The 23,656-nt window shown below is 38.9% G+C and overlaps 2 protein-coding genes across 3 annotated transcripts in view; both read right to left on the bottom strand.

Annotated features, from left to right (window-relative positions):
• Positions 1 to 23: 23 nt before the first annotated feature.
• On the bottom strand, positions 24 to 6,893 carry LOC145893805 (IQ motif and ubiquitin-like domain-containing protein). 2 transcript variants are annotated; one of them, XM_082982152.1, is made up of 16 exons: positions 6,755 to 6,893; positions 6,512 to 6,592; positions 5,806 to 5,919; positions 5,579 to 5,689; positions 5,263 to 5,397; positions 4,703 to 4,870; positions 4,129 to 4,304; positions 3,669 to 3,824; positions 3,178 to 3,388; positions 2,557 to 2,732; positions 2,122 to 2,292; positions 1,886 to 2,062; positions 1,507 to 1,628; positions 1,173 to 1,299; positions 821 to 1,006; positions 24 to 338 (listed from the first exon to the last, which is right to left on the bottom strand). In XM_082982152.1, exons 1-16 carry the CDS (start codon positions 6,819 to 6,821, stop codon positions 168 to 170), a joined length of 2,349 nt encoding a protein of 782 aa, XP_082838278.1. In that variant the 5' UTR covers positions 6,822 to 6,893; the 3' UTR covers positions 24 to 167. The 2 variants fall into 2 exon arrangements, with proteins under 2 accessions (XP_082838278.1, XP_082838279.1); XM_082982153.1 differs by having other exon boundaries at positions 6,770 to 6,883.
• A 684-nt stretch (positions 6,894 to 7,577) lies between these two features.
• Positions 7,578 to 23,656, bottom strand: part of LOC145894295 (cation-independent mannose-6-phosphate receptor-like) — a 29,615-nt gene continuing 13,536 nt past the window's right edge. Inside the window, exons 27-48 of the mRNA XM_082982833.1 lie at positions 23,469 to 23,562; positions 22,738 to 22,927; positions 22,058 to 22,240; positions 21,395 to 21,717; positions 20,763 to 20,888; positions 20,112 to 20,247; positions 19,498 to 19,688; positions 18,988 to 19,172; positions 18,679 to 18,831; positions 18,395 to 18,565; positions 17,841 to 18,051; positions 14,484 to 14,622; positions 14,297 to 14,395; positions 13,989 to 14,076; positions 13,424 to 13,599; positions 12,290 to 12,439; positions 11,646 to 11,839; positions 11,282 to 11,381; positions 10,969 to 11,061; positions 9,883 to 10,117; positions 9,067 to 9,184; positions 7,578 to 8,952 (exon numbers count right to left, since the gene is read on the bottom strand). Coding sequence (XP_082838959.1) covers positions 8,651 to 8,952; positions 9,067 to 9,184; positions 9,883 to 10,117; positions 10,969 to 11,061; positions 11,282 to 11,381; positions 11,646 to 11,839; positions 12,290 to 12,439; positions 13,424 to 13,599; positions 13,989 to 14,076; positions 14,297 to 14,395; positions 14,484 to 14,622; positions 17,841 to 18,051; positions 18,395 to 18,565; positions 18,679 to 18,831; positions 18,988 to 19,172; positions 19,498 to 19,688; positions 20,112 to 20,247; positions 20,763 to 20,888; positions 21,395 to 21,717; positions 22,058 to 22,240; positions 22,738 to 22,927; positions 23,469 to 23,562 — 3,657 coding nt within the window. The 3' untranslated portion in view covers positions 7,578 to 8,650. The remainder of the gene's footprint in view (positions 8,953 to 9,066; positions 9,185 to 9,882; positions 10,118 to 10,968; positions 11,062 to 11,281; positions 11,382 to 11,645; positions 11,840 to 12,289; positions 12,440 to 13,423; positions 13,600 to 13,988; positions 14,077 to 14,296; positions 14,396 to 14,483; positions 14,623 to 17,840; positions 18,052 to 18,394; positions 18,566 to 18,678; positions 18,832 to 18,987; positions 19,173 to 19,497; positions 19,689 to 20,111; positions 20,248 to 20,762; positions 20,889 to 21,394; positions 21,718 to 22,057; positions 22,241 to 22,737; positions 22,928 to 23,468; positions 23,563 to 23,656) is intronic.

Here is a 23,656-nt window from a genome sequence, read left to right as displayed (position 1 = left end):
AACAGAAAGTGCAGTAATTTAAACACAGTCGTTGTCGTGTTATTGAAGAATCTGTGCTTTGAGCAATGCTAATGTAAAAGAAATACTCAGGTGACACAAGCTGCTGCAGTTAAGTCAAAATAATGCAGTAAAACAAAACATAGACAGGAAAGATGACATTACAAAAGTCAATAAGCATTTAAAACATTCTTTCCACGAACTTCGCCAGGACCTGGAAGTCGTTGAGATCCTGTGGACTTCTTCCGAAGTTGTTCAGACATTCCAGGTAACCGACTGAAGTAGATTCGAGCCAACGTGTGCTTGTTCTTCACCTTCAGGATGAAGACTTGACCATATGCCTGAAATGACCCCACAACCATGTTTCAAAGCAACACAATTATTTATTTTACTGGGGTCCATTTTTAATGCATTTTGATATTCCTTAAAGTTGTTTTACTTACCATTTTTGAAAACCTTTCAAAAAAACAATGTTGGTTTAAATGTTATGTCAGTCTCATGTCACTAAACTGCTCTTACCATAATATGCCAAAAGTGATTAGTTTAAACAGTTTAAAAAGTGGTTTGGTAGCTATACGTTTAAAAATATCCTTTCAAAAAATAGGGGTTTAAAAACTATTACTGCCAATGTAAAACATTTTTTTTTTATCAGTTACGGCACTTATTACAAAACACTACATAAAACAGTTTTGTCAAGACCTTGCAATAAAAAAGCAGAAATCTAAATAAAATTAGCACCATTTGATAAACAGTTCACAGCATATTGTTTTAAAAAGATATCTAATACATTTAAAGTTCAAGTCTGTTGTGATCCTTCAAATACCTCATTTAGGTGATCCAGACGCGCATGAGCGATCGCCTCATCTTTGGTTAAAAGGATGCAGTTCCAAGGTGACCATTCCTCATCTCTATCCCAGCGGACCAGGACAAGGTCATAGAGGTCATCCCAAGCGCTCAGAATACTCTGTGTTGCCCAAATGTTCTCCACAAGATATTGCAAATCTTTCTCCTGTAGAAACAAATCGATGCAGAGTTACTTGAAAAATCATAAAATATCTTCTGTAATGCTTCTAAATTCGATTCTGGTGCAGATTAAACTGTTGGCCAGTATGCACTGATATAACTCAAGTTGCAAGCCTTTGGAATATTATCTACCATAAATCAAAATGACAGACCTGAATAAGGAAGGCAATTTGACTGTTGTCGCTGTATGTTTCTTCAGTGCGTCGAAGGTTGCGCAACATAATGCGGTAATGGGAGAAGTCTTGTCTTGAACGAGCTGCATTGTCGAGCTCCTGAACTCTGTAGAAAAGAAATACACATAAAAAATGCACTAAATGATGCGGTGGTTGTTTTTTTTGTAGTTTTGCTGTTGAATGTTCCATTCAAACAAACTTTCACTGACAGTTTATAACACATGTTGATAATGTATGTACATAAAAGAACAAGTTCTGTAGAAGTAATATGTATGTTTTTGGATATGAAGATCAATGCAAAAACCTTACTCACTTTCTACATTTGCCCACAGATCTTGAGTTAGCTGTGATTTTGAACTCAGTAGATGGAAGGTATTGGTTGGCTGATGGACAAAAATAAATGTCCTTTCTGAGGGTGCTTGGATCTTGCGGAACCTGACAAATCACAAATTGACTGTCATCTTATTTTAAGCTAAAAATTGTTTTATAGAAGCATTTTGTCCAGTTTAGACACCACAGACAAATTGTCTTCACATGATTATTTTTTTTACTAAACTTGAGGTAATTTAAGTGCGCATTGTTTCAACCTGCAAGGTGGTGACTGTAGAGCTGAACTAGCTGAGAATTTAATCATTTATTCTTGTAAAAATCTGAATTTTTGAAATAAACGTTAAAATTATGGTGAAGATTACTTTGAGCAATCTTGCAGCTTCTGGGTTGAATAGAGGATTTTTGCAATATTGCAAGAATAATGTGGAAATCCGCTTTCTCAATCCTTCCAGATTGACCTCGGCAACTCCACGCATGAGAAGGTCTGCTTCGCGATCGATTAACTCTGTTATCTCGCGTGTCAGTTTGCAGTCATGTTCCTGAAAAAACATACAAAAAAGAATCACTTTATACTGCACTACTACACTAAATTCTTTACCTTCACAGTGTGTTTCAACGTCAAAAGAACATCCAGTCTTTCATCCTGGGTGAGATATTTCATATTGATGCTGTTGTAAATGTCCCTCATTTCCTTAGCTCTTATCGTGTACTGAGTATCCATCTCCGTGTAACGGCCATCATACGCCTTCCATCGTTTAGGTGCAGCAGCCTTAAAAGAGCAATGATGATTAAAATTCCTTCGAAAACCTTAAGGTTATTCTAGCATCATCCTGCGCACAATTACACATTTCCCATCTCCTTCATTAAGCATAATGTTCGTCGTGTTAAACAATATTAATGACAAAAAAGTAAAGAAATTTTCTCTTTAATTCAAATTAAAATTAGCACTACCATATCATCATATGTTGCAACAAATTCTTTTTGCTCGGTTTACAATTCGTCAAAAAGTCAAAAAAAGAACCGATATTCTTACTTTGTCCAGAAACTTCTGGATACTTTTTTCCTTGTTATCTTTGCCAGCTTCGATTTTGTGTCTCCCGATCGACGCAATCAGTTGAGTTTCTTGTTCAAGAAGGGAACACAGTGCTGCCTTTCTTTCTGGACCGTCCAGTTCCTCGTTAATGTGACCCAACTCCTCCAGTCTCCATTCTAAATACATGTATTATGGTAAAATGATTTGTGTTTGTCTATTTTTGTTAAGCAACAAAAAGTTTTTTGAACAAATTTATTTCATCATAACTTATTAAATTACGAGTATAAAGAGAATGGCCCATATTGCTATTAACACTGTCATGTTTAAAAGAAGATGTTTCGGCAAAAACTAATGTCATCATCAGTTTGAATGACGCGATTGGTGTAGCTCCATGATTATAAGGAGCTGACCAGACCGACGTATTAAATTATCGTTTCCATGCTTTTTTGCAATAGCTTTATTGCATCTTTTAAAGTTTTTTTGTGTCTTGAACCTATTTTAGACATTTGTGACACTACACAAATATAGACCACAACATATTTAAATGGACTATGTGTTTCACTTGATCAAATGATATCTTTGTAAGCACAAAACCAAGAACATACAGCTCTGCAGACTTACTCTCCAATGCAGCGTAGAGCAAATCAAAGTCCTCCTTTGTCTTTGGTTTCATTCTCCTCTCAAACTCTTTCTTGATCCTCTCCTCCTTCTCCCTCCTCTTCCTAATCTCCTCCTGCTTCTCCCACTCCATCCTACGATCCCTGTCCAGTTTCAGCTCATTGACGAGATTCCTAGCTTGCCATCTGCGGAAGTACGACTGTAGAATGATGACCTGAAAAACGAAAAGGTTAAAGTTTATCCGGAAAACATGAACAGTGCAATTTCCATTATTGTTGTATATTAAAACAAGGCTTCACAAACTTTTTTCTGTTGCAACCAAAGGGAAATTTCTACGCAAGCCCATTAAAAAAGAAATTTCTATGGAAACCCATTTGAAATATGAATTTTTCTGTCAGTACTCCCTCATCTAGGTTTAAATATATTTACAGTATTTCATGTTCACATATACTTACGACAAGAAAAAAGTAACAAACAAACAATTAAATGCTCACAGCTTTATATCTTTCATCAAAGTATTCCTGGTATGTTGTATATTTTCCTGGTGCAATCAGTTTGTCTTCTTGTGTTGAAACATAACATCCAACTTTTGTCATTTGAGTGGAAGTTGTGTTGGTTGTTTGGCTCGAGCGATTTCGTTCAAACACAGTCTGACATAAGAAAACAATAATCTCTTCTTATACATGAAATGTATGTAACTAAACCACAAACTGCTGACCATGTTTAGTACAATTGTGTTGTTTCGTTTATAAAGAAGGTCTTCCGAGATTGTTTTTATTTGTACACTTTCAATGCATGCAATTATTATCAGTAAATAAAATACCATAAATTTAAACATAGACACAAGAAAAAAAAAAATTTATATGGCAGAACATATGAAAAAGCAAATAAAACTTATACCAACACAAAACCCATTTGTTTGACAAGGAAATATAAAACCTGTGTTACACTTACTTGACAATCTCTGCTGAATTTTTCCACATCGGTCGTTGGTCTGGGTTTTGTTAAAGTTTGTGAAGTTGCATGATGATATTCAGAACCTGTGAGTTTATTTCTGTAGCCACCGAGGAATTGCTTTTTTCGGGTTGTTCGCTCAATCTCGACAACCACGTCATCATATTCATTGTTTTCTGTGCAAGGGTGTGCTGGGAGTTTTATTTATCATATTAATGTAGTAGCTATTTTATTTTAGAAACTGATGATGCCCATACATGAAATTTATTTTTTCAATGTTTAGGTAAAACCAGTTGACTTTAATCTGAAACTTTCTGTTTAAAACTAATGAATTTCTAACCAAATAAATTGGTATTTTTGGAAAAAAGACAATGTCCACTAGAGGGCTAGATGCTAGATTCTGTACAAGTACAAGTCTTATTGAAGTGGATCTATAGACAGAAATATGTTTCCACTAATAACCTTTTAATCCAACTAAAATTTGTTTTTTGTTTAAAATATTCCAAAATGTGTATTCTATTCAAAGAAGGAAAAAAACAAACAATTATGCTTAGTTTATCTGACATCTTTTTACCTTTTAAAAGTCGCACAGTTATGACATCAGATGAACTTAATTCTGATTTCTCCTGCTTTGGTTTAAGAGGTGCATTCTCAGGATCAGTGGATACAACATCAAACTGCACAGTTCCATTTGGAATTACTTCTAGTTCACTCAAGACCGTATTTTCTGACACTGTCTTGCCTGTGGATCAAAAAGCACATATCTATAAATCACCCCATAAATCAGTGATTCCCAACCTTCTTGTGGTTGCGTACCACTTGGAGGTAAAAAAAATGCGACGCGTACCACCTAGTTGAGTGTTACAAAGTTACCTAGGGGATGAAGTAACAAACATTTCGAGATCACTTACAATTTTTTTAATTCGAACTATATCCGCAAATTACAGATAGGTCCTCAAGTACCACCTGGAATGCCCCCACGTACTACAGGTTGGGAAACAATGCCATAAATGAATCTTGCAATGTATACATGGCCTTTTAAATGTACATTTTTTTATATTTACTACAATTACTGGAAATACTTCATGTCACCTTTAAGGAAAGCTTAATTAACACTAATTGTGAACTACATACCTCCATACGAAAGTTGAATGACAGCAGCTGGTACTTTAAGTTTGTCGGCAAGTTCATGTTGCAAAGCTTGTATCGTGCTTTTTAAAGATGAAGCGACAGTCACAATTTGCTTGCTTGGAAGAAGTTGGAACTTTACTAAAACATAGTTTTCGACAGTTAGACCTTCAGAATTGTTTCATCAACATGACTTATGCTGCCTTTACCACAATTTCACCAATAATGCAGGCAAAATTTTAGAGTTACTTCTAAAGTTGGCGACAAAAGACATATTCCTGTCATTCTTAACAACTCTAAACATGTTTATTCCATGTACAACCTGTGGCAGTTGGATCTTTTTCTTCTTCATTCTCTTCAGGGTTCGTCTCTGCTGCTGTTTTTGGTTCTTCAACCTCCTCAACTTCAGCTACTTTAACAGCTTCCGGAAATTCTGTTTTGAACATTAAAAATTGAATGCTATGAACTATAAACAAAACAAACATTACACGTACACATTAATGCAAACGGTGTACATAAATTTTGTACAAAAATAGATTTGTTTCTAACCAGATCTTTCAGTTGTTGTCGCATCCTCAGTTACACTTGGTTCTGTGACTTTATTTTCCTCGTCTGCACCCGAAGTTTCTGGGGGTGCATTTTCTGCATTTGGTTCATCAACACCTGTGAGTGACAAAAAAAATTTACAATGTCCGAAATATTATTTTAGTTTTTCCGGGCATAGACAATGTTATCATGGTGTTTCTTTTCTATACACCAAAATGGATGCAGAATATATGGTATTTTCTGTATTAATTAACTGGAATAAAACTAAAAGTTTTACTACATTTGGGACTGACTATAAGTAAATTCCATTTGTGGAATTTTGTTACACTGGATAAAACCAAAAGTTTTGTCTCATTACCTTGAAAAATATTGTTTACAATTTCCATTCCTTTATTCCAACTAAATATAATCAATTACACACTGCCCCAGTAATATTTCATGCAATGGCATGATTGGCAGGATTGCCCTACTGTGCAGGTCCTTGCTTGAGGATCACAGCTATCGTATCGCAATCATTAGGTTTACAGGCTTAGCAACCCAGGCCTTGCAGCCTAACTCATTCAGCCTCTTTTAATGATTACTGTCGACGAGTAAATTTAATTTGTGGCTGAAAATATTTATATTATATTGCTATAATTTTACTTTAAATATTCAATAAAAAATAATGATACAACAAAGTAGTAAGGCTTAGAATGCAAATTAGGCTTACCAGTAGATGGAATGGGAACAGGGGAGTTGGATGGGGCTTCAGTTGCTGTCGTTTCTTCAGTTCCAACACCAATTGCCTGTTCTGTAATTACACCATTCATTGTTATGATAAGCACAAACACATTTTGAACAAATAATATGCAATACTGTGACATTTCACCAAAATCATATAAAAAAACACTATAGCTTATGAGACCAAACAAGAAAATATTGCAATTTTTTTACTTCTAGAAAGCAAACAAACCCTGTAGTTTAATACCAGTGTTTACGGGTTCTTCCGTTGGATTATTTTCAGCTGCCTGCTCTGACATTTTCTAGTTTAACATTTGAACAAAAAATAGTCAAAGAACAACGCCTATAGTAGCCAGTGCACCATGGAAATTGTTTACTGTTTGGATTATAAATATCCGTACCATTATAGATCCAAAACAAATTGTTCAGCTTTATTTTACGGCCACATGTTAAGAATTTAAAACAAATAAATGTTATCTACAAAATTAAAATTATTAACTTCGTCTCAATGTTTGGGTTTTTACATATTTATGACAAAGCGTGGGAATATTTTACACGATAATCTCAAAATAAAATCGGATAGTTTAAGTATGGTTACTAAGCAACGTACACGTCGTATCAAAATTAAAACATGCTTTTTTTTCTTGTGGTTTGTTATTGCAAAATTCAACAAATAGTATTTTACAAAATGCGTTGTTCATTTTTCTGCATGTTTAGCGTTTTGTCGGTAATGGCTTGATATAAATCTGTTGCGCATGAGCGAATAACATTTGAAAATCGCCAGCTTATGCCAACATTCAAAGAATAAAAATTTTATTTGTGATTTTACAGGGGAATATAAATTTAATTAACATAACATTGGCTATCGTTGGACAAGCTGCCTAAGAAATGTCCTTAAGTTGACTTGCCACCAATTTTTTAACATAACGTCCATATTTACAAAATTAAAATGCAAACTATGACATTTGAGTGTTCGAATAGGGGTGAATATAACCGGTTAGGGTCTTGAAGCACTAAGTTTTGTACAGTCTCAAGTCTGAACATAAGGTTGGTGTATTTTCCACAAAGTGTATTACCACATTACCAGATATGGGCAAAAAGAAAAAGAAGTGATTGCACACAAATCACAGTCAAAAGCAGTAGTGAAAGATGCTATAACTGACTGAAAAGAAGCTACAACAAATTAGAGTCTGTTTGAAGATTCCATATTTGTGTAAAAGTGACGTTTAGTGATCATCAAAAAAATTTGTGAGAATTGTGAAGAAAAATTAAGTTTGCGCTAATTTTTTGATATTTACGTTAACTTCAAATCCAAACCCTTCCAGTCCACAATGAAGCAACGATTCAAACCGCGCGAAATTTGCCAAAAACGATCATATTTGCATACCACGCGAATATCAATATACGTGAAACAATCTTGAGTACACACAAATAAATGGAACAAATCTCAAACCTGCAATAGTGGCGGAATTGTATCCTTACAAAGGTTGGAAAATGGTACAATACGTGAATATAAACTTCAAACGTGTACTGATGCGCTGATGGGTTATCGGCAATGTCGTCTATTCGCCTAAAAAATGCGTTTTTTTTTGCTCACGCTTTCATTCACACGACAACTAGGAATTTTGCTTGTCGGAGATTTTCAAGAACCGATCGACGTTCAGGACCCGATCAACAAAAACAGTATGTTTTTTTGTAAAATAACTTTCTGAAGAGCAAGTTCATACTATAAGCATTAATTGTGTTTGCAAACGCACCACATTCACTTACATTATACACTGCTGCAAAGCACGATTGCCACAAACAAGAAAATCTACGCAAAAAATCAAAGAACAGGGATGCCAGGAAAGGTAGCGGAAAGGGGGTTTTACCAAATTGCGACAAATCTACAAGCGCAACCAAGACAACCGTGCTACAAGCTACTGAATGTGGTTTTCTTTTAGTACAAAAGCTAATTACAGACGTACAACAGACCGAGTGTTTCCAACGTTGCATATGAATCTGTCGTCATAATCCTGTCATTATTACGTCGTACGTTTTCAAACTTGGGCCATTCCAGCGTTATACCGACGTCGAAAAGCAAATCAAGTTTGTCGCTATGATAACAGCTAGAAAGGTCTTGAATCTTTTAACCCTCCAATAAATCCTCATCGTCATCGTCATGATAAGTTTCAACCTTTTTCTCTCCACCCACCCCTGGTGCTCTGGATTTCGGCGGTTTTTTGTCCTTGAGGAAAGGAAGAAGGTCATCACTGTCGCTTTCCTCAAACGGATTCGGATTTTGACGCTTTTTCTTTGTTTTGCCTTTTTGCGGTTTGGGGGCTTTACCGCGCTTAGAACTTTTCACACTTACATCCGGGACAGCGAAAAGGTCATCGGTGTCATTGTCCACAGCAGCGCCACCTATCGACGCCAACGGCACCGTTGATCCTGGATAAACACAAGGCATGGGGCGTTTAAAAAAGGTACAACATCCAATACAATTCCCGAAAGAACTCAAAATCTGACGTCTTTCTCGACACGAAGAGATTAAAGTTGTCTTACCTCCAGTGTTCGTCGCTCCGTGCATTCTCTGACCTCCTCCCAACAAACTAGTTTCCTGCTGCATGTGGAGGTCATCCATGTCATCGAATAACCCCGTCCCATCCTCGTCATCGCTACCCTGGTGTAGTGGAGGGGATATATGTATTAATTACGACAGAGAAAGGTAGATTTAAGACAGGGGTGTCCACCGTTTTGGGCTAAATGTTCGCAAATGATTTCGCGGGAAACCTGGCAATTTCTGTTCTTTTTCCAATTTTTTTTTTATATTTTTTGCTTACTATGGACGAGCAAATGTGAATGGTTCTTTAAATAAAATGCGCCGCTATGAACAATATAGTTCTGTGGTTTGTGATTGGCAATTCGTGTTATTTTTTTCACCACACGTTGATACCGAAATGGAAAAAATTATCACAACTTGAACTACAGTTGATGGTGCACTTTGTTTTGGGAATTACATATTTAAGTGCAGTGTTTAATCGGTTGCTCAAACCGCGCAATGAAGTGAATATCAATATATATATGTATAGTTTTGGTTATTTGGAAACGGGCTGAACAACTCCGCCTTAGGACAAAGCGAACGAAAGGTCACTTAAGAAAGTTCCTTTGGGATGTATTCATAAAAACGACGAAGCCTTAGTTTGTTTTGACATACATCAGCTTTAGGTAATTTAAAGATACTAAAAAAAACGCACAAAATCGATTTAAAATCAGTGAAATTCACGATGTAAACAAACTGTAATAAAACTGTAATTCAACATAGGCTGAACACAAAAAAAACATCTAAAATCATAAAAAAAACATCTGCTGAATCCTTACCCTGATGTATCTGTAGTTTGAAGGGGAGGATCCGAATCCGAAAATCTTCTTTACAGATCTGGAGAAGGACCTTCTTCTTCCCGCATTGTGGAACACGAGGATGAGGATGCAGACGAGAGCTAGGGAAGAGAAGACGACAACCACCACTGCTGTAGAGTTGTTGTGTTTGTCCTGGACTTCGTGGACGTCGGTTTGATTTCTAAACGCTGGGGTCGGGTTTTGCGAGGGAGAAATTCTGCGAACAATTATGAGTTGCTCAGGTGCAAAATACTTAAAAAAACTTTTAGGAAATAATTAATCTGAACATGAATGCCAAAGCTATTATGCTTTTTATTGAGCAGACGTTTCGAACACAACTCCATTCACCATCAGTGCTAATTCGGAATAAGTTGCAGCAAGGCGCGCGCAGAGGTATAGGCAGGCAACTGAGCAGACAAACGTTCGCTTTGAATTTAAACGTTCGCTTTAATGTCCAGCATTCCATAGCATTGCCTTCTTATTGAGAATTATGATTTGGACTTCACATTCGCGTTGCTGTGAAATGTTTTGTCACGAAACAGATGTTGTATTTTGAATAGTGGAGAGATACATGGGGAAGTTAACACGGTAATATTTAAAAGCGTTTGGTTTCACTGCATTAGTTTCGCGTTTTCCAGTCATGTTTTTTCTTATGAGAAAAATCCTTTGAACGCCGGAGAATTTCAACGACATTTTTTCTTTCGAAGTTACAACAACTGCTTGCAAATCACCCTAACTTAGTAAGTAACAGGACTTGAGTGATTTTTAGGTGACGAAAAGTTTAAAGCGATAGTTAATAAGAATTTTTAGTCAGAAAGCTGAAACTGGGTATCAAGCATCTGCTTTTTTAATAAAAATTGTATCATTGTAAAATGTACATAAATCGGCATTTCTAATGTTTCCGTTCCGTCGCGCGATCTTGCTATAAATATAAACGTCTCAGGGTCTTCCAGGGACCCTAGAGGACCGCGAACCCTACTTGCTGCTTTAAAAGGTGTGGAGAACGACATGCCAGGGTTATTCAACTTGCGTAACTATAACAACCGACTTTTTTAACAACTGACTTACTGTTGCATGTCGACGCACATTGCACTTGTATACCACTCGAAGAAATACCCGCACTCCATCGACTCATACACGAACTTTGGCTGCCCGATGTTTCTGTAAAACAATTAATCAACATTCACAAAATTGTCTTTTATACAATCTCGAAAGTGTTGTAGTTTTTCCTCAAGCAAGTAAGAAAATAGGATTATTAACAATGATTCCAGTAAGTATGCGAAATATCAGCAAAAACAAACACCTTGTTACTGACAAAAGACCTGGAATTTTTACATAAAAGTAGTCATATCAAATATATTTGTCATAACGTGTGACGTACTTATTTCCGGAGCAACGTAGAGTTAAGAGCGAGTGACTCCGCTTGTCCGTATCTCTGCCGCACCGGTCATTGGATTTAAACAAAATCTCCAACGACTCGTCTGGAACAAAGTTTCCAAATTGTTTTCTCCAAAACAGAAAATATATGTATAAATCTATTTTGTGGGATTTCTAGAGACAAACGACTTTGCATTCAAAACAAATATCTGCTAAAACAGAAAATACATGTTTAGGGAACAAGTTGATCGGCGGAATTCACCGGTTGATGCGCAAACATACAGCAAACATTGAAGCACAAATGCCTTTCCGCAATTTCAGCAAAATTTGTTAATTAACTTCCGTTCGAGGCGGTTTAAAAATCGTACCCGCCATTGTGTAAACCGGTGGAGGTTGCAATCCCCCCACTATCCTTGACATCGTATCCTTCAGTTTGTACTGACATACAGTTGTTCCATCTTCACATTTCCCGCCACCAGATTGACCGTTCATGTTGATGGCGTATTCGTAATGGCTCACTTGACCGTTATCCTGTCTTAAATCGCCCGTCGCCGTCCAGGATCTTTGTAAAACAAAGTAATGTAATTCTGATTCAATGTAATGCAGTTTTGACCCGACCACAAAAATTGTTCAAAGTACTTAGAATAGTACGCACTGTTTTTTAATCCATATGTCACTTCAATGCATAAATAAATGCGTTGTTGTTAAAATGCATTTTCAAGCAATGATGTAGTATACAATTAAGCAAATAGCATGCAAGTAAGCTTCTTGAATAGTTTTAGACTCAAGACTCAAATCGATAGACTCAATTTCCTGCATATTTGCATGGGAAGAACATGAGAACCCCAAAAAAATTGACAGCAACAACATACCACAATGTCATGAGGTCACCAGGTCAACACAATCCATACCACTAGGGTTCAAATCCAAGGTGTAACAAAATTATTGTACAACAACAATTAACAATCACACAATACTATACACAACATGCATGCCGACTCAAAACACTTACTTGTTAATAATTGTGGAAAGATTAATGGTAGCTCCCGACTTGGGGTCAACAAACTTCCCCGAATTATCGACGGTGACCTTCTCAGGTTCGTCCGCACACGCAATACGGGTTTGCCAGTTGATGTGAAACACGCAATCTTCCTGTGATATTCTGTACACAACGAAACAGTGGTAACTTCCCTGGGTAACCCTATGTACGGATGACGAGGAGAAACATGTTTTCTATAAAATAAATCCGCGTTTTGACACGAGGTTTTTTATATTGTAATTTTAAATGTGGAGTTTCCACCTGTATCTCTTACAACGTGTGGCGTTGGAAAAATGTGGATTTCAGAAGGAAAATATTAAATCGGATGAGGCAACGGAGTAATGTTTCATGCAATGGCATGATTGGCAGGATCGCCACTGCGCAGGTCCTTACTTGGCGATCACAGCTATCGTATCGGATAGTTATATTTCTATATTTCTGTGTGAAAAAAGTTTTAAAAAAAATCTACTAAGCTGTCTGTATGATTGATGTTGCTAACTCACACAGAAATATAACTTGCGATACGATGCTGATCGACAACCTGCCAGGGTTCCTTGGTACCCACAGATCCAGATTAGTTACTTGGTAATACATTTGGACGAGGCAATTTACTTTTGATGAAACTTGGGTTTTGCTTTGTTTCGTCATTTAAAACTTACCCTCTAATAAGCCAAAGTAACACACTGTACGTAAGGTTTATAGGCTCAAACCCCATAAAAACTAGACTACGGAGCTTGATTAAAAATATATAAGAACGCAAAAAAACAACTAAAGCCAACCACGCCATCAAAATAGTGTGGATCATACTCTACCAAAAGATATCCCGGCCATGTAAAGAAGAAAACACTGTTGGACTTGATTCAAAACAATTTAAAATAGACTGATCCTGTGACATAAGATTAACGTTCATGTGATGAAGTCTGGCCGTATGACAGACGAAACGTCGAAAGAATACAGTACGTCAGTTTTATGCCAGAAGATCAGTCTATTTTAAATTGTAATATGCTTGGCAGTAACAGTAGCGCAATATTCATTCAAAACATCTGTATATATTTTGTAATTGCCGAACTTGCAAAAAACTTTTCATATTATAACGCCAAACTCTACCTGTCAAAAGTTGGGAGAGCGCTGACTGACGGGCTGCAAGTGAACGATATCTCAACCGAAGCGCTTTTATCCGGGTCGGTACAGATTCCGGTGCCGCCTTTACTGTAGCGTACCAGCACCTTATTTTTTGACTGCACAGTGATGGATTGGGTCGAAACAACTCCAATGTTTTGAATCTGAAACAATTTTTGAGTAATATCGTGCGTTTCCGCAGATTAGGTTGAACAGAATATTTCACTACATTTGGGACATGGAAGAATTCCATGTTTATCCTATACAACTGAGAAAGAGTTTATTTCCGATGCTTTTTTAGCTAAATTTCAATAAATATTAAAACCGTTACACGCATTTAACAAAACATTTCTCCAATAAGCGTAATAAGTTATTAAACGGTTGAAGATATTCAAACTTGGAGCGACTTGCTGCAAATATACAACTGTGTACCAGAAAAACAATCGCAAAAATAATCGGATTCTGTTCGGATAAAAGCATTTATCAGGAATTTATTCCAAATGCATGTAAAAGATGAGACTCCAACACTTGAATTGCAACAGAAATTTATTACCGCTTTCGTAGATTTCAACTTGCGACAAAATGTGGCATTCTCGTTGCAATTGCTCTCCGGTACATTCCGACACAAGTTCAAGTAATATCTAAAAAACAAAAAAAGACATCTTTATTTCGTACTTATTCTCAGCCCTGGCGTGTTAACAATCTAGCCAACTACAAATTTATGACGAAACAATTGGACATTAACATTTTTTTGTTATTGGATTTTTGTGGTGATCAGACAATAAAAATATTTTGCAACTTTTATAAAGACACAAAATTAACTAAAACACTACATAGACGTTATAAACCTATTTTTCTTGCCTGTTTTTGTCTTTATCTTGGAAAGTCCATGCATGGGTCATAGATGACAAAAGCGAAAGGTCATAGGTCGTTCCGCTCTGTGGGTCGGTTGCTACGCAACTAAAAACAGAAAACATAAATCCAAATTTAAGGATTTCATTAAGTTTAAATCAACAAACGTTGGCAATAATCAGAAGGCTTATCAAACCTTTTAACCGGTGGAGGGCAGACGTGAGGCGTTGGCCAGTATACGAGGTACCGGCAGGTGGCGCCATTGGGTATCATGGTCGGTTCGTTTTCGGAACGATCACATCGGAACAAAATCGTGGTTTTTGCTGCGTTGGATGCTGACAAAAAGGCAAGTGTAAAATGAACAGTTTTCTGTTTGGAGCAACAGTTCTCAAGTGAATTTTAATAAAATAAAAAGTGGCGAATTTAGACACAAGTTAGCGCAGACAGTAGCAAAATGCAGCTCGAGGGCCATAGTTGGATCGTTGGTCTTTCAATCTGGCTCGGCAGAAGTTGGTATAAATTATTATCACTTAAAGAAAATTGTTCAGTTTTGGAGTTTAACGTTATGTCATTGAGAGATCAGGAATCAGTCTATTTGATTTACAGCATTAACAAATTAATAACTCAAGTGCAAACACCTCTTTGCGCACGTTTAGCTCAAAAGAACCGTTTGTAGCCTCATCATGTCACGTAAATTTTGGTAGGATTTCCGATAAACGCAACACATGATTTACTCATTCCTACCCCAACACTCATTCCTATACCAACACTCATTCCTATCCCAACACTCATTCCTATCCCAACACTCATTCCTATCCCAACACTCATTCCTATCCCAACACTCATTCCTATCCCAACACTCATTCCTATCCCAACACTCATTCCTATCCCAACACTCATTCCTTTCCCAACACTCATTCCTGTCCCAACACTCATTCCTGTCTCAACACTCATTCCTGTCCCAACACTCATTCCTGTCCCAACACTCATTCCTGTCCCAACACTCATTCCTGTCCCAACACTCATTCCTGTCCCAACACTCATTCCTGTCCCAACACTCATTCCTGTCCCAACACTCATTCCTGTCCCAACACTCATTCCTGTCCCAACACTCATTCCTGTCCCAACATTCATTCCTGTCCCAACACTCATTCCTGTCCCAACACTCATTCCTGTCCCAACACTCATTCCTGTCCCAACACTCATTCCTGTCCCAACACTCATTCCTGTCCCAACACTCATTCCTGTCCCAACAGGAATGAGTGTTGGTATCCCAACACTCATTCCTATCCCAACACTCATTCCTATCCCAACACTCATTCCTATCCCAACACTCATTCCTATCCCAACACTCATTCCTATCCCAACACTCATTCCTATCCCAACACTCATTCCTATCCCAACACTCATTCCTATCCCAACACTCATTCCTGTCCCAACACTCATTCCTGTCCCAACACTCATTCCTATCCCAACACTCATTCCTATCCCAACACTCATTCCTTTCCCAACACTCATTCCTATCCCAACACTCATTCCTGTCCCAACACTCATTCCTGTCCCAACACTCATTCCTGTCTCAACACTCATTCCTGTCCCAACACTCATTCCTTTCCCAACACTCATTCCTATCCCAACACTCATTCCTGTCCCAACACTCATTCCTGTCCCAACACTCATTCCTGTCTCAACACTCATTCCTATCCCAACACTCATTCCTTTCCCAACACTCATTCCTATCCCAACACTCATTCCTATCCCAACACTCATTCCTTTCCCAACACTCATTCCTGTCCCAACACTCATTCCTGTCTCAACACTCATTCCTGTCCCAACACTCATTCCTGTCCCAACACTCATTCCTGTCCCAACACTCATTCCTGTCCCAACACTCATTCCTGTCCCAACACTCATTCCTGTCCCAACACTCATTCCTGTCCCAACACTCATTCCTGTCCCAACACTCATTCCTGTCCCAACACTCATTCCTGTCCCAACACTCATTCCTGTCCCAACACTCATTCCTGTCCCAACACTCATTCCTGTCCCAACACTCATTCCTGTCCCAACACTCATTCCTGTCCCAACACTCATTCCTATCCCAACACTCATTCCTATCCCAACACTCATTCCTATCCCAACACTCATTCCTATCCCAACACTCATTCCTATCCCAACACTCATTCCTATCCCAACACTCATTCCTGTCCCAACACTCATTCCTGTCCCAACACTCATTCCTATCCCAACACTCATTCCTATCCCAACACTCATTCCTATCCCAACACTCATTCCTTTCCCAACACTCATTCCTATCCCAACACTCATTCCTATCCCAACACTCATTCCTATCCCAACACTCATTCCTGTCCCAACACTCATTCCTGTCCCAACACTCATTCCTGTCCCAACACTCATTCCTGTCCCAACACTCATTCCTGTCCCAACACTCATTCCTATCCCAACACTCATTCCTATCCCAACACTCATTCCTATCCCAACACTCATTCCTATCCCAACACTCATTCCTATCCCAACACTCATTCCTATCCCAACACTCATTCCTATCCCAACACTCATTCCTATCCCAACACTCATTCCTATCCCAACACTCATTCCTATCCCAACACTCATTCCTATCCCAACACTCATTCCTATCCCAACACTCATTCCTATCCCAACACTCATTCCTATCCCAACACTCATTCCTATCCCAACACTCATTCCTATCCCAACACTCATTCCTATCCCAACACTCATTCCTATCCCAACACTCATTCCTATCCCAACACTCATTCCTATCCCAACACTCATTCCTATCCCAACACTCATTCCTATCCCAACACTCATTCCTATCCCAACACTCATTCCTATCCCAACACTCATTCCTATCCCAACACTCATTCCTATCCCAACACTCATTCCTATCCCAACACTCATTCCTATCCCAACACTCATTCCTATCCCAACACTCATTCCTATCCCAACACTCATTCCTATCCCAACACTCATTCCTATCCCAACACTCATTCCTATCCCAACACTCATTCCTATCCCAACACTCATTCCTATCCCAACACTCATTCCTATCCCAACACTCATTCCTATCCCAACACTCATTCCTATCCCAACACTCATTCCTATCCCAACACTCATTCCTATCCCAACACTCATTCCTATCCCAACACTCATTCCTGTCCCAACACTCATTCCTGTCTCAACACTCATTCCTGTCCCAACACTCATTCCTGTCCCAACACTCATTCCTGTCCCAACACTCATTTCTGTCCCAACACTCATTCCTGTCCCAACACTCATTCCTGTCCCAACACTCATTCCTGTCCCAACACTCATTCCTGTCCCAACACTCATTCCTGTCCCAACACTCATTCCTATCCCAACACTCATTCCTGTCCCAACATTCATTCCTGTCCCAACACTCATTCCTGTCCCAACACTCATTCCTGTCCCAACACTCATTCCTGTCCCAACACTCATTTCTGTCCCAACACTCATTCCTATCCCAACACTCATTCCTATCCCCGCCACTTACAGCTTCGGCATTTGTCTCCTCCTGTGTACGTGATTTGCACGGGAATTTCCTGATTCTCTCCGTTGCTTATATTACGAGTAGAAGATTTCCCGATCGAGTAACTCGTTCCATCCGGGATAATACGACAAGCGGACGAGTCCTTGCATGCTGATGGCGGGGATGCGAGGGTTTGACAGGGCGACAGACGATAGTGTCCGCTGGAGGTCGCAATCTGCGAGTATGTGTATTTTTTAAATCACGTGGATTTCAACGTTAGAGTAAGTTGGGTTTATTCCTACAAGATCGTGTTGTTACGTCACAAAGGCAAATTGTTTTGCAATTAATTATTTCTGGAAACCGGGAAACGCAAAAATCGTGGTGAAATATTTAGAATTTTAGCAAAATGAAAAGCATTTTTCGTAAGTACAACCTCGCTTATAGAGGATAGTTATGAAAACAACCGATTAAAGGCACGCTTTCATTCGGCCGAATCTCTTTTTAATGCAAACCTTAACCAAACAGTAACTACCTGTATAATCAACATAACTTCCAAGGTATAATTGACAATAACTCACGTCTATCGGTTTTATCTGGGACAAATCGTAGACGAAGTCGTTTCTGGGATCGGTGAATTTACACTGGTCTGTGTTTTCAGTCACTTTCTGTCCATCCAGACACACAACGGCCGTCGGCCACTCAAACAAGTAAACGCAGTCAACCGTGACCGCCGTCATCAGGGGAACACCCTACACAGGATTTCGAGTTGAACATCGCCGATCTACTTATTTAAAGACAATTTGAAATATCAAAAGCGCTACATTACTAAAGTTATACACACAAATATTTGTGAAATACTTACCTTGCCAGCATTGGGCATGCATGTGAACATAATGCGTGTTGACACGTTAGCGCTTCCGTCTGTGGGACAGGTGATCCCTGTACCATACTCCAACACAACCGATCCGTTCTTGTAAGTGAGATGACGTTTCTTGGGGTCGATGTAGCCCAAGGACTGAAAAAAATATGTCGGTTCAAACGAAAGTTGAATCAACCTTAGGCTAACCAGGCTGCTGTACGGACGGAGCTACAGGAGTTCATAGCAGTTGGTGAGGCCAAGGGTATATCGTGGTGGTAATTCTAGTTCAAAATAACAAGTCTCCCATTTTACCTTTGGTTTCGACCCGTGTTTAGCTGCACAAACCGAAGCACCGGCTGGACAATTGATTCCACTAATCGGTTCCAGGGGCCGGCACACGTTGATGAAATAAACCGTCCGATTGCCCTCCTCGCCCCCTACTGCCATATAGTGGCCAGATTCGGATATAAGGCTGGAGAGGTCGTAAATTTTGGGCACTGCAAATGCAAGAGATGTGGTAAAGAGTTTGGTTTTTAAGTTGTTAGCCTTATTCTTAAAAAAATTGTTTGGAAAAAGTATGGAATACAGATTTTTACTCCGAAGCGAAACGATCAGAAAGCGAAATACGTCATAATTTATTTTGTGTACAATTTTGCACTTGATTGTATTTTTTCCGTGATACGTAGTCGTAAGAAATGCTTTCGCTCATCCGAGAAACGATAACATGGAAACAATACGTACATAACTAATTGCCCAACACTTGCAAAACGAGAATATTTTGTTTAAATATAAACGTGAGAGTGGCCACAATAACACACCCACCTACACCATCCATACTGATGGCGGCGCACGGGTTTTGTATTTCACAAGCCAAGTGTGTGTGCCATGAGAAGTAATAACTGCAGGTCTCCTTTTCTTCGCCCACATACACAGGTGAGGTTGCTGGTTCGTTCGGTTGTTGGAGGTGGGGGGCAGTGGAACGGTGGCACACGAAGCTTATGGTGGTGGATTGTCTGCATTGCAACACATAATAAACGTTAGAACGTACTCCATGCGGCGGCGGTGGTGGTAAAATGGGATAAGCAGGCAATGTGTTATGTTATGTTTGTTCCCTTATAACTGTGTTCCCAACCGTTTGAAGTCTGCGGACCTCACGAAAAATACGTGAAGAGAATAATTATTTTAATGAAACATGGTTCTGATTAAAAAATGTGCACAAATTGATTGAAATGATGCTCTTGTTAATTTGCGGACCCCTGGAATCGTACCACGAGGGAACAACAGGCATAGTACACAGCAAAAATCAACAGCAGCATTCCAAAGAGGAAAAAAATGCCTGCCTAAAGAATACAGTATGGTTGTCCATGGAGCTGCACCTGTCACAATAACATCTATGCGAAACCCCAGGTTGAGAGTTCAGAATCGTTTTAACTTACTTGTACTTGTTGTCGGTATCACAAGTGGCGCCGTTTGAGTAATGGAGGGACAGGGCGCCCGAATTAAGGGTAAGTTGGCTTGAGGCCTGGCCTGCTGATATATACGGCCCGTTGTGTTGTGTAGCAAGACAACTTCCTGTAAAAGTTAAATTGAACTTGCATTGAAATTTTTTCTATACATTTTCTGCTGTTTAACATAAATTGTCAGTGTGTTAACTATAAAGTTGTACGCATGTATATTCTGTGAAAAAGAATCACAAATTGGATTGCAACCATAGGCGTTGATTTAGGGGTGACTGGGGTGACATGTCACCCCTCACAAACAAACAGGGGTGACAGCGTATGTATTGTCACCCTTGGATTTCGTTTAAATTAAAAATTATTGTCAGAAAAAACACTTGTATCATACTATGCGTTAAGCTAGTGAAAACGACCTGTATATCACCGTCACAATCATGACAAACACAAGTGTCACGTGGATTGTTACGTAACAAAGTGACACTAAACGGAATTTACGTCGTTTACCGATGTTTAGGGCGATACGACTGACGAAATGTTTTTTGCGTGTTTCCAAAAACCTGGAAAAGTCACCGTTCATATTTTACAAAACGTTGAAAAATCGACGCCTATGATTGCAATTAAGGAACTCACCTGTTCCATCAGGACAATTTCCACCGTGCAATTTTTCGCAAACGTTTATGTTGAAATAGTGACCGACGTATGTGTCCACTTCATAACCCGATGATGACGTCAGGCTGGACATATCGAAACTGTGGCCTGAGATTGAAAATAAATATTTCTAGAAATTAGAACATAAAAAAGTCTGCAAATTTTTAGTTGGAAGTACATGCAAAATTATGAAAATTATATGTCGTAAGTTAACATGTCTTGCAATAGATTGTGTCGAGAAATTAAGTAAAACAATTGCAAAAAATAAAGGTATCAGTGCCGACAGCGGTTGTTTATCGTTACAACTTTGCAGGTATAACGACTAGCATTTACATTGTAGTTTTATGTTCAAATTTGTTTGGATTTTAGTTAAAGCGTTTACAGATATTCAGTGCAGGATTACTGGTACTATAGAGGTGATTAGGTTTACAGGCAATAACTTTAGAGGATAAATTAATCATTCCGTCCACAACCTTATCACGTCAAGGTTTCAGTTTCAACCGACCATTACCGTAAACTACAAGCAAGTACACCAAACTCAACAAAAACTCAATAGAATTTTTACAACGAACCATTAAAAAGACGCGTCTTACATCCACACGTTACCAATTTACCTGTGGCAGGATTAATAGCAACACACGGTTTTCCAGACGTCGTCGAACCGCCCTCAGCACCTGATGACGAACCACCACCACCACTAGGAGTGTTAAGAGCACAGGCAGCTTTAGTTACCCATAACATTTGGACAATACACGAATCTCCGGACACCACTACAGGTGTAGTGTCCACCGCAGAATCCTGGCCGCACTGGAACGTCACAACCGTGGAATAATTCCGCTTGGGGTCGCTCGCGCACCTGTCGCCGCCTGTGTAAACTAACCGCAAGGTGTCGCCGTTGAACTCGGGGCCGTCTGTAACCGTTCCCAAGCTTGTGTATCTGTTTATCGAAAGTTATTTGATTTATTAGGAAATAGTATGACTGTATTTCGTACGGTTCGGTTTGACTACGAAGTATTTGAATATCATTTTAGAGCTTTAATTTTTATTGTGATTACTAAAATTTATTTCATGTTGCTACAATGCATTGCAATGTTCAAGAAAACTGCGCTTCTGGCACAGAAGTAATGTAGATTGTATTTAATCAAAGTTTCCTGCGGCGAGAATTTTACATAATTTATGTATTTATCATTTGGTTATTCTGCATTGCCTTAGAACAGATCATTAGGAAAATTTAAAATGAGATAAAACGTGCAGACAGTGAGAAACACAATACGTACTTTTTGCCTTGCTTCATACAGGCAGCAGAGTTAGGTGGACACGTGACCCCGGGTTGGTGCAGAAGTGATCTGCATACGTTGATGTAGTAAGAGCGACCTCCAGTGTCACCACGTGTCGATGCCAAGTAGTTGGAGTCGGAAAGTGAGAGAGCAGAAAGGTCGTATTGATCACCCAGGGCATGTCTATGTGTGGATATAAATAGGTTAGACAGGGCCACTGTTTCGACCTAATAAGTCTCTCAACAGTGCAGGTATGGTCTAGTCACGACGAAATGGAAGTCTTGCGGGCTAGTTAACTGACAAGATCGTTGTAAGTCACACCATAGCTGCACTGATGAGGCATATTAGGTCGAAACAGTGGCCCTATCTGCAGCCCACAATAAAAAATATAATTGGCTCTAGTGCTTATAAATAAGATACAATCAGGCAATAGAAAATTGCGTTCATTTAATTTTCTAATTGGATTATTTTTTTCAACCGTAATCTATGGGCTATGGTCTTGAACTAAATTGCGCTTCGGGGTAATAGTTTTAGTAACTATGAATGTAGCAGGAAAGCTTGTCAACACTCGATTTGGTATACAAACTGCAAACATCCTCATTTACAGTGTCAGAACTTCCACATACTCAATTACTCGTTTACAGCAAGCATAAAAACACTGAAGGTCATACTGTACTTACGTGGCAGTGCAGCCGACGATTTTGATTGGCGGACAGACCTTAGCCGTTGGCCAATCAAAGTGGTAGGTGCAGTCAGATGTCTCGTTAATAAATGTAGGCAAACCGTTTGAGGACGCAGCGTTGTCTTCGTGATTGCAGGTAAACCGGAATACCGTGGAACGTTCAAATTTATTCTTGTGGCATGATTGACCTGCGTCAAAGTGGTTGTAGTGTTATAGGAGAGAGGATATTTTTTTCCGAAATAAAATATAACTAACACATATCATAAGCTGCTTTACACGGTCGAAAAGTCTATATGTTTACAAATATATCGGAAGAACATTACGCTTCTCGGCGAATACTTAATAACCCGGTGAATAATATTTGAGCGGTACAAGTCAAATATTGGAAACTTTGCTTTTAGCATAAATAAATTCTGCCAACAGGTAGTTGTACCACTTCGCAGGTAAACCGTACACCTGGCAAGGAAGCATCAGCTGATTTCCACAAAATGTGTCAACCAACCCCAGGGTCAGATGAACTATTTGAGAGTTTAACGAAACTTACATAACTGCCATGCGAAAACGAGTATCAGACCAAAAATATTACCACGGATCTAGTTGATGGTCTAAAATGTTGGTGTGGTTCTAATGGAAATAAACGAGTATTTAGACTTAGTTTTCCAGCTTCTGCGAAAATACGTATGTAGTATGTAACGGTATCAGGATATATATATTCCGATGCAACCTTACCGTGTAAATATTCCAAAGTAATCACACCATCGTCATATACAAGCTCTGAACTTGGTTTCCCTGCGTCATACATCGTCCCCCCACTCTTGGCTACCTGTAGAGTTAAATATCAACTTTTTACATTTTTCTGCCCATCCCTAATTAGGAAAATTGGGATTAGGAGTAAACGTTTTTTTTCACCTCTTCAC

Source organism: Ascidia mentula, chromosome 3 (genome assembly GCF_947561715.1).
Source record: "Ascidia mentula chromosome 3, kaAscMent1.1, whole genome shotgun sequence".
Taxonomy (NCBI): Eukaryota; Metazoa; Chordata; class Ascidiacea; order Phlebobranchia; family Ascidiidae; genus Ascidia; species Ascidia mentula.
Note: the sequence above shows the minus strand (reverse complement) of the source record. Positions and strands in the feature narration are given on the sequence as shown.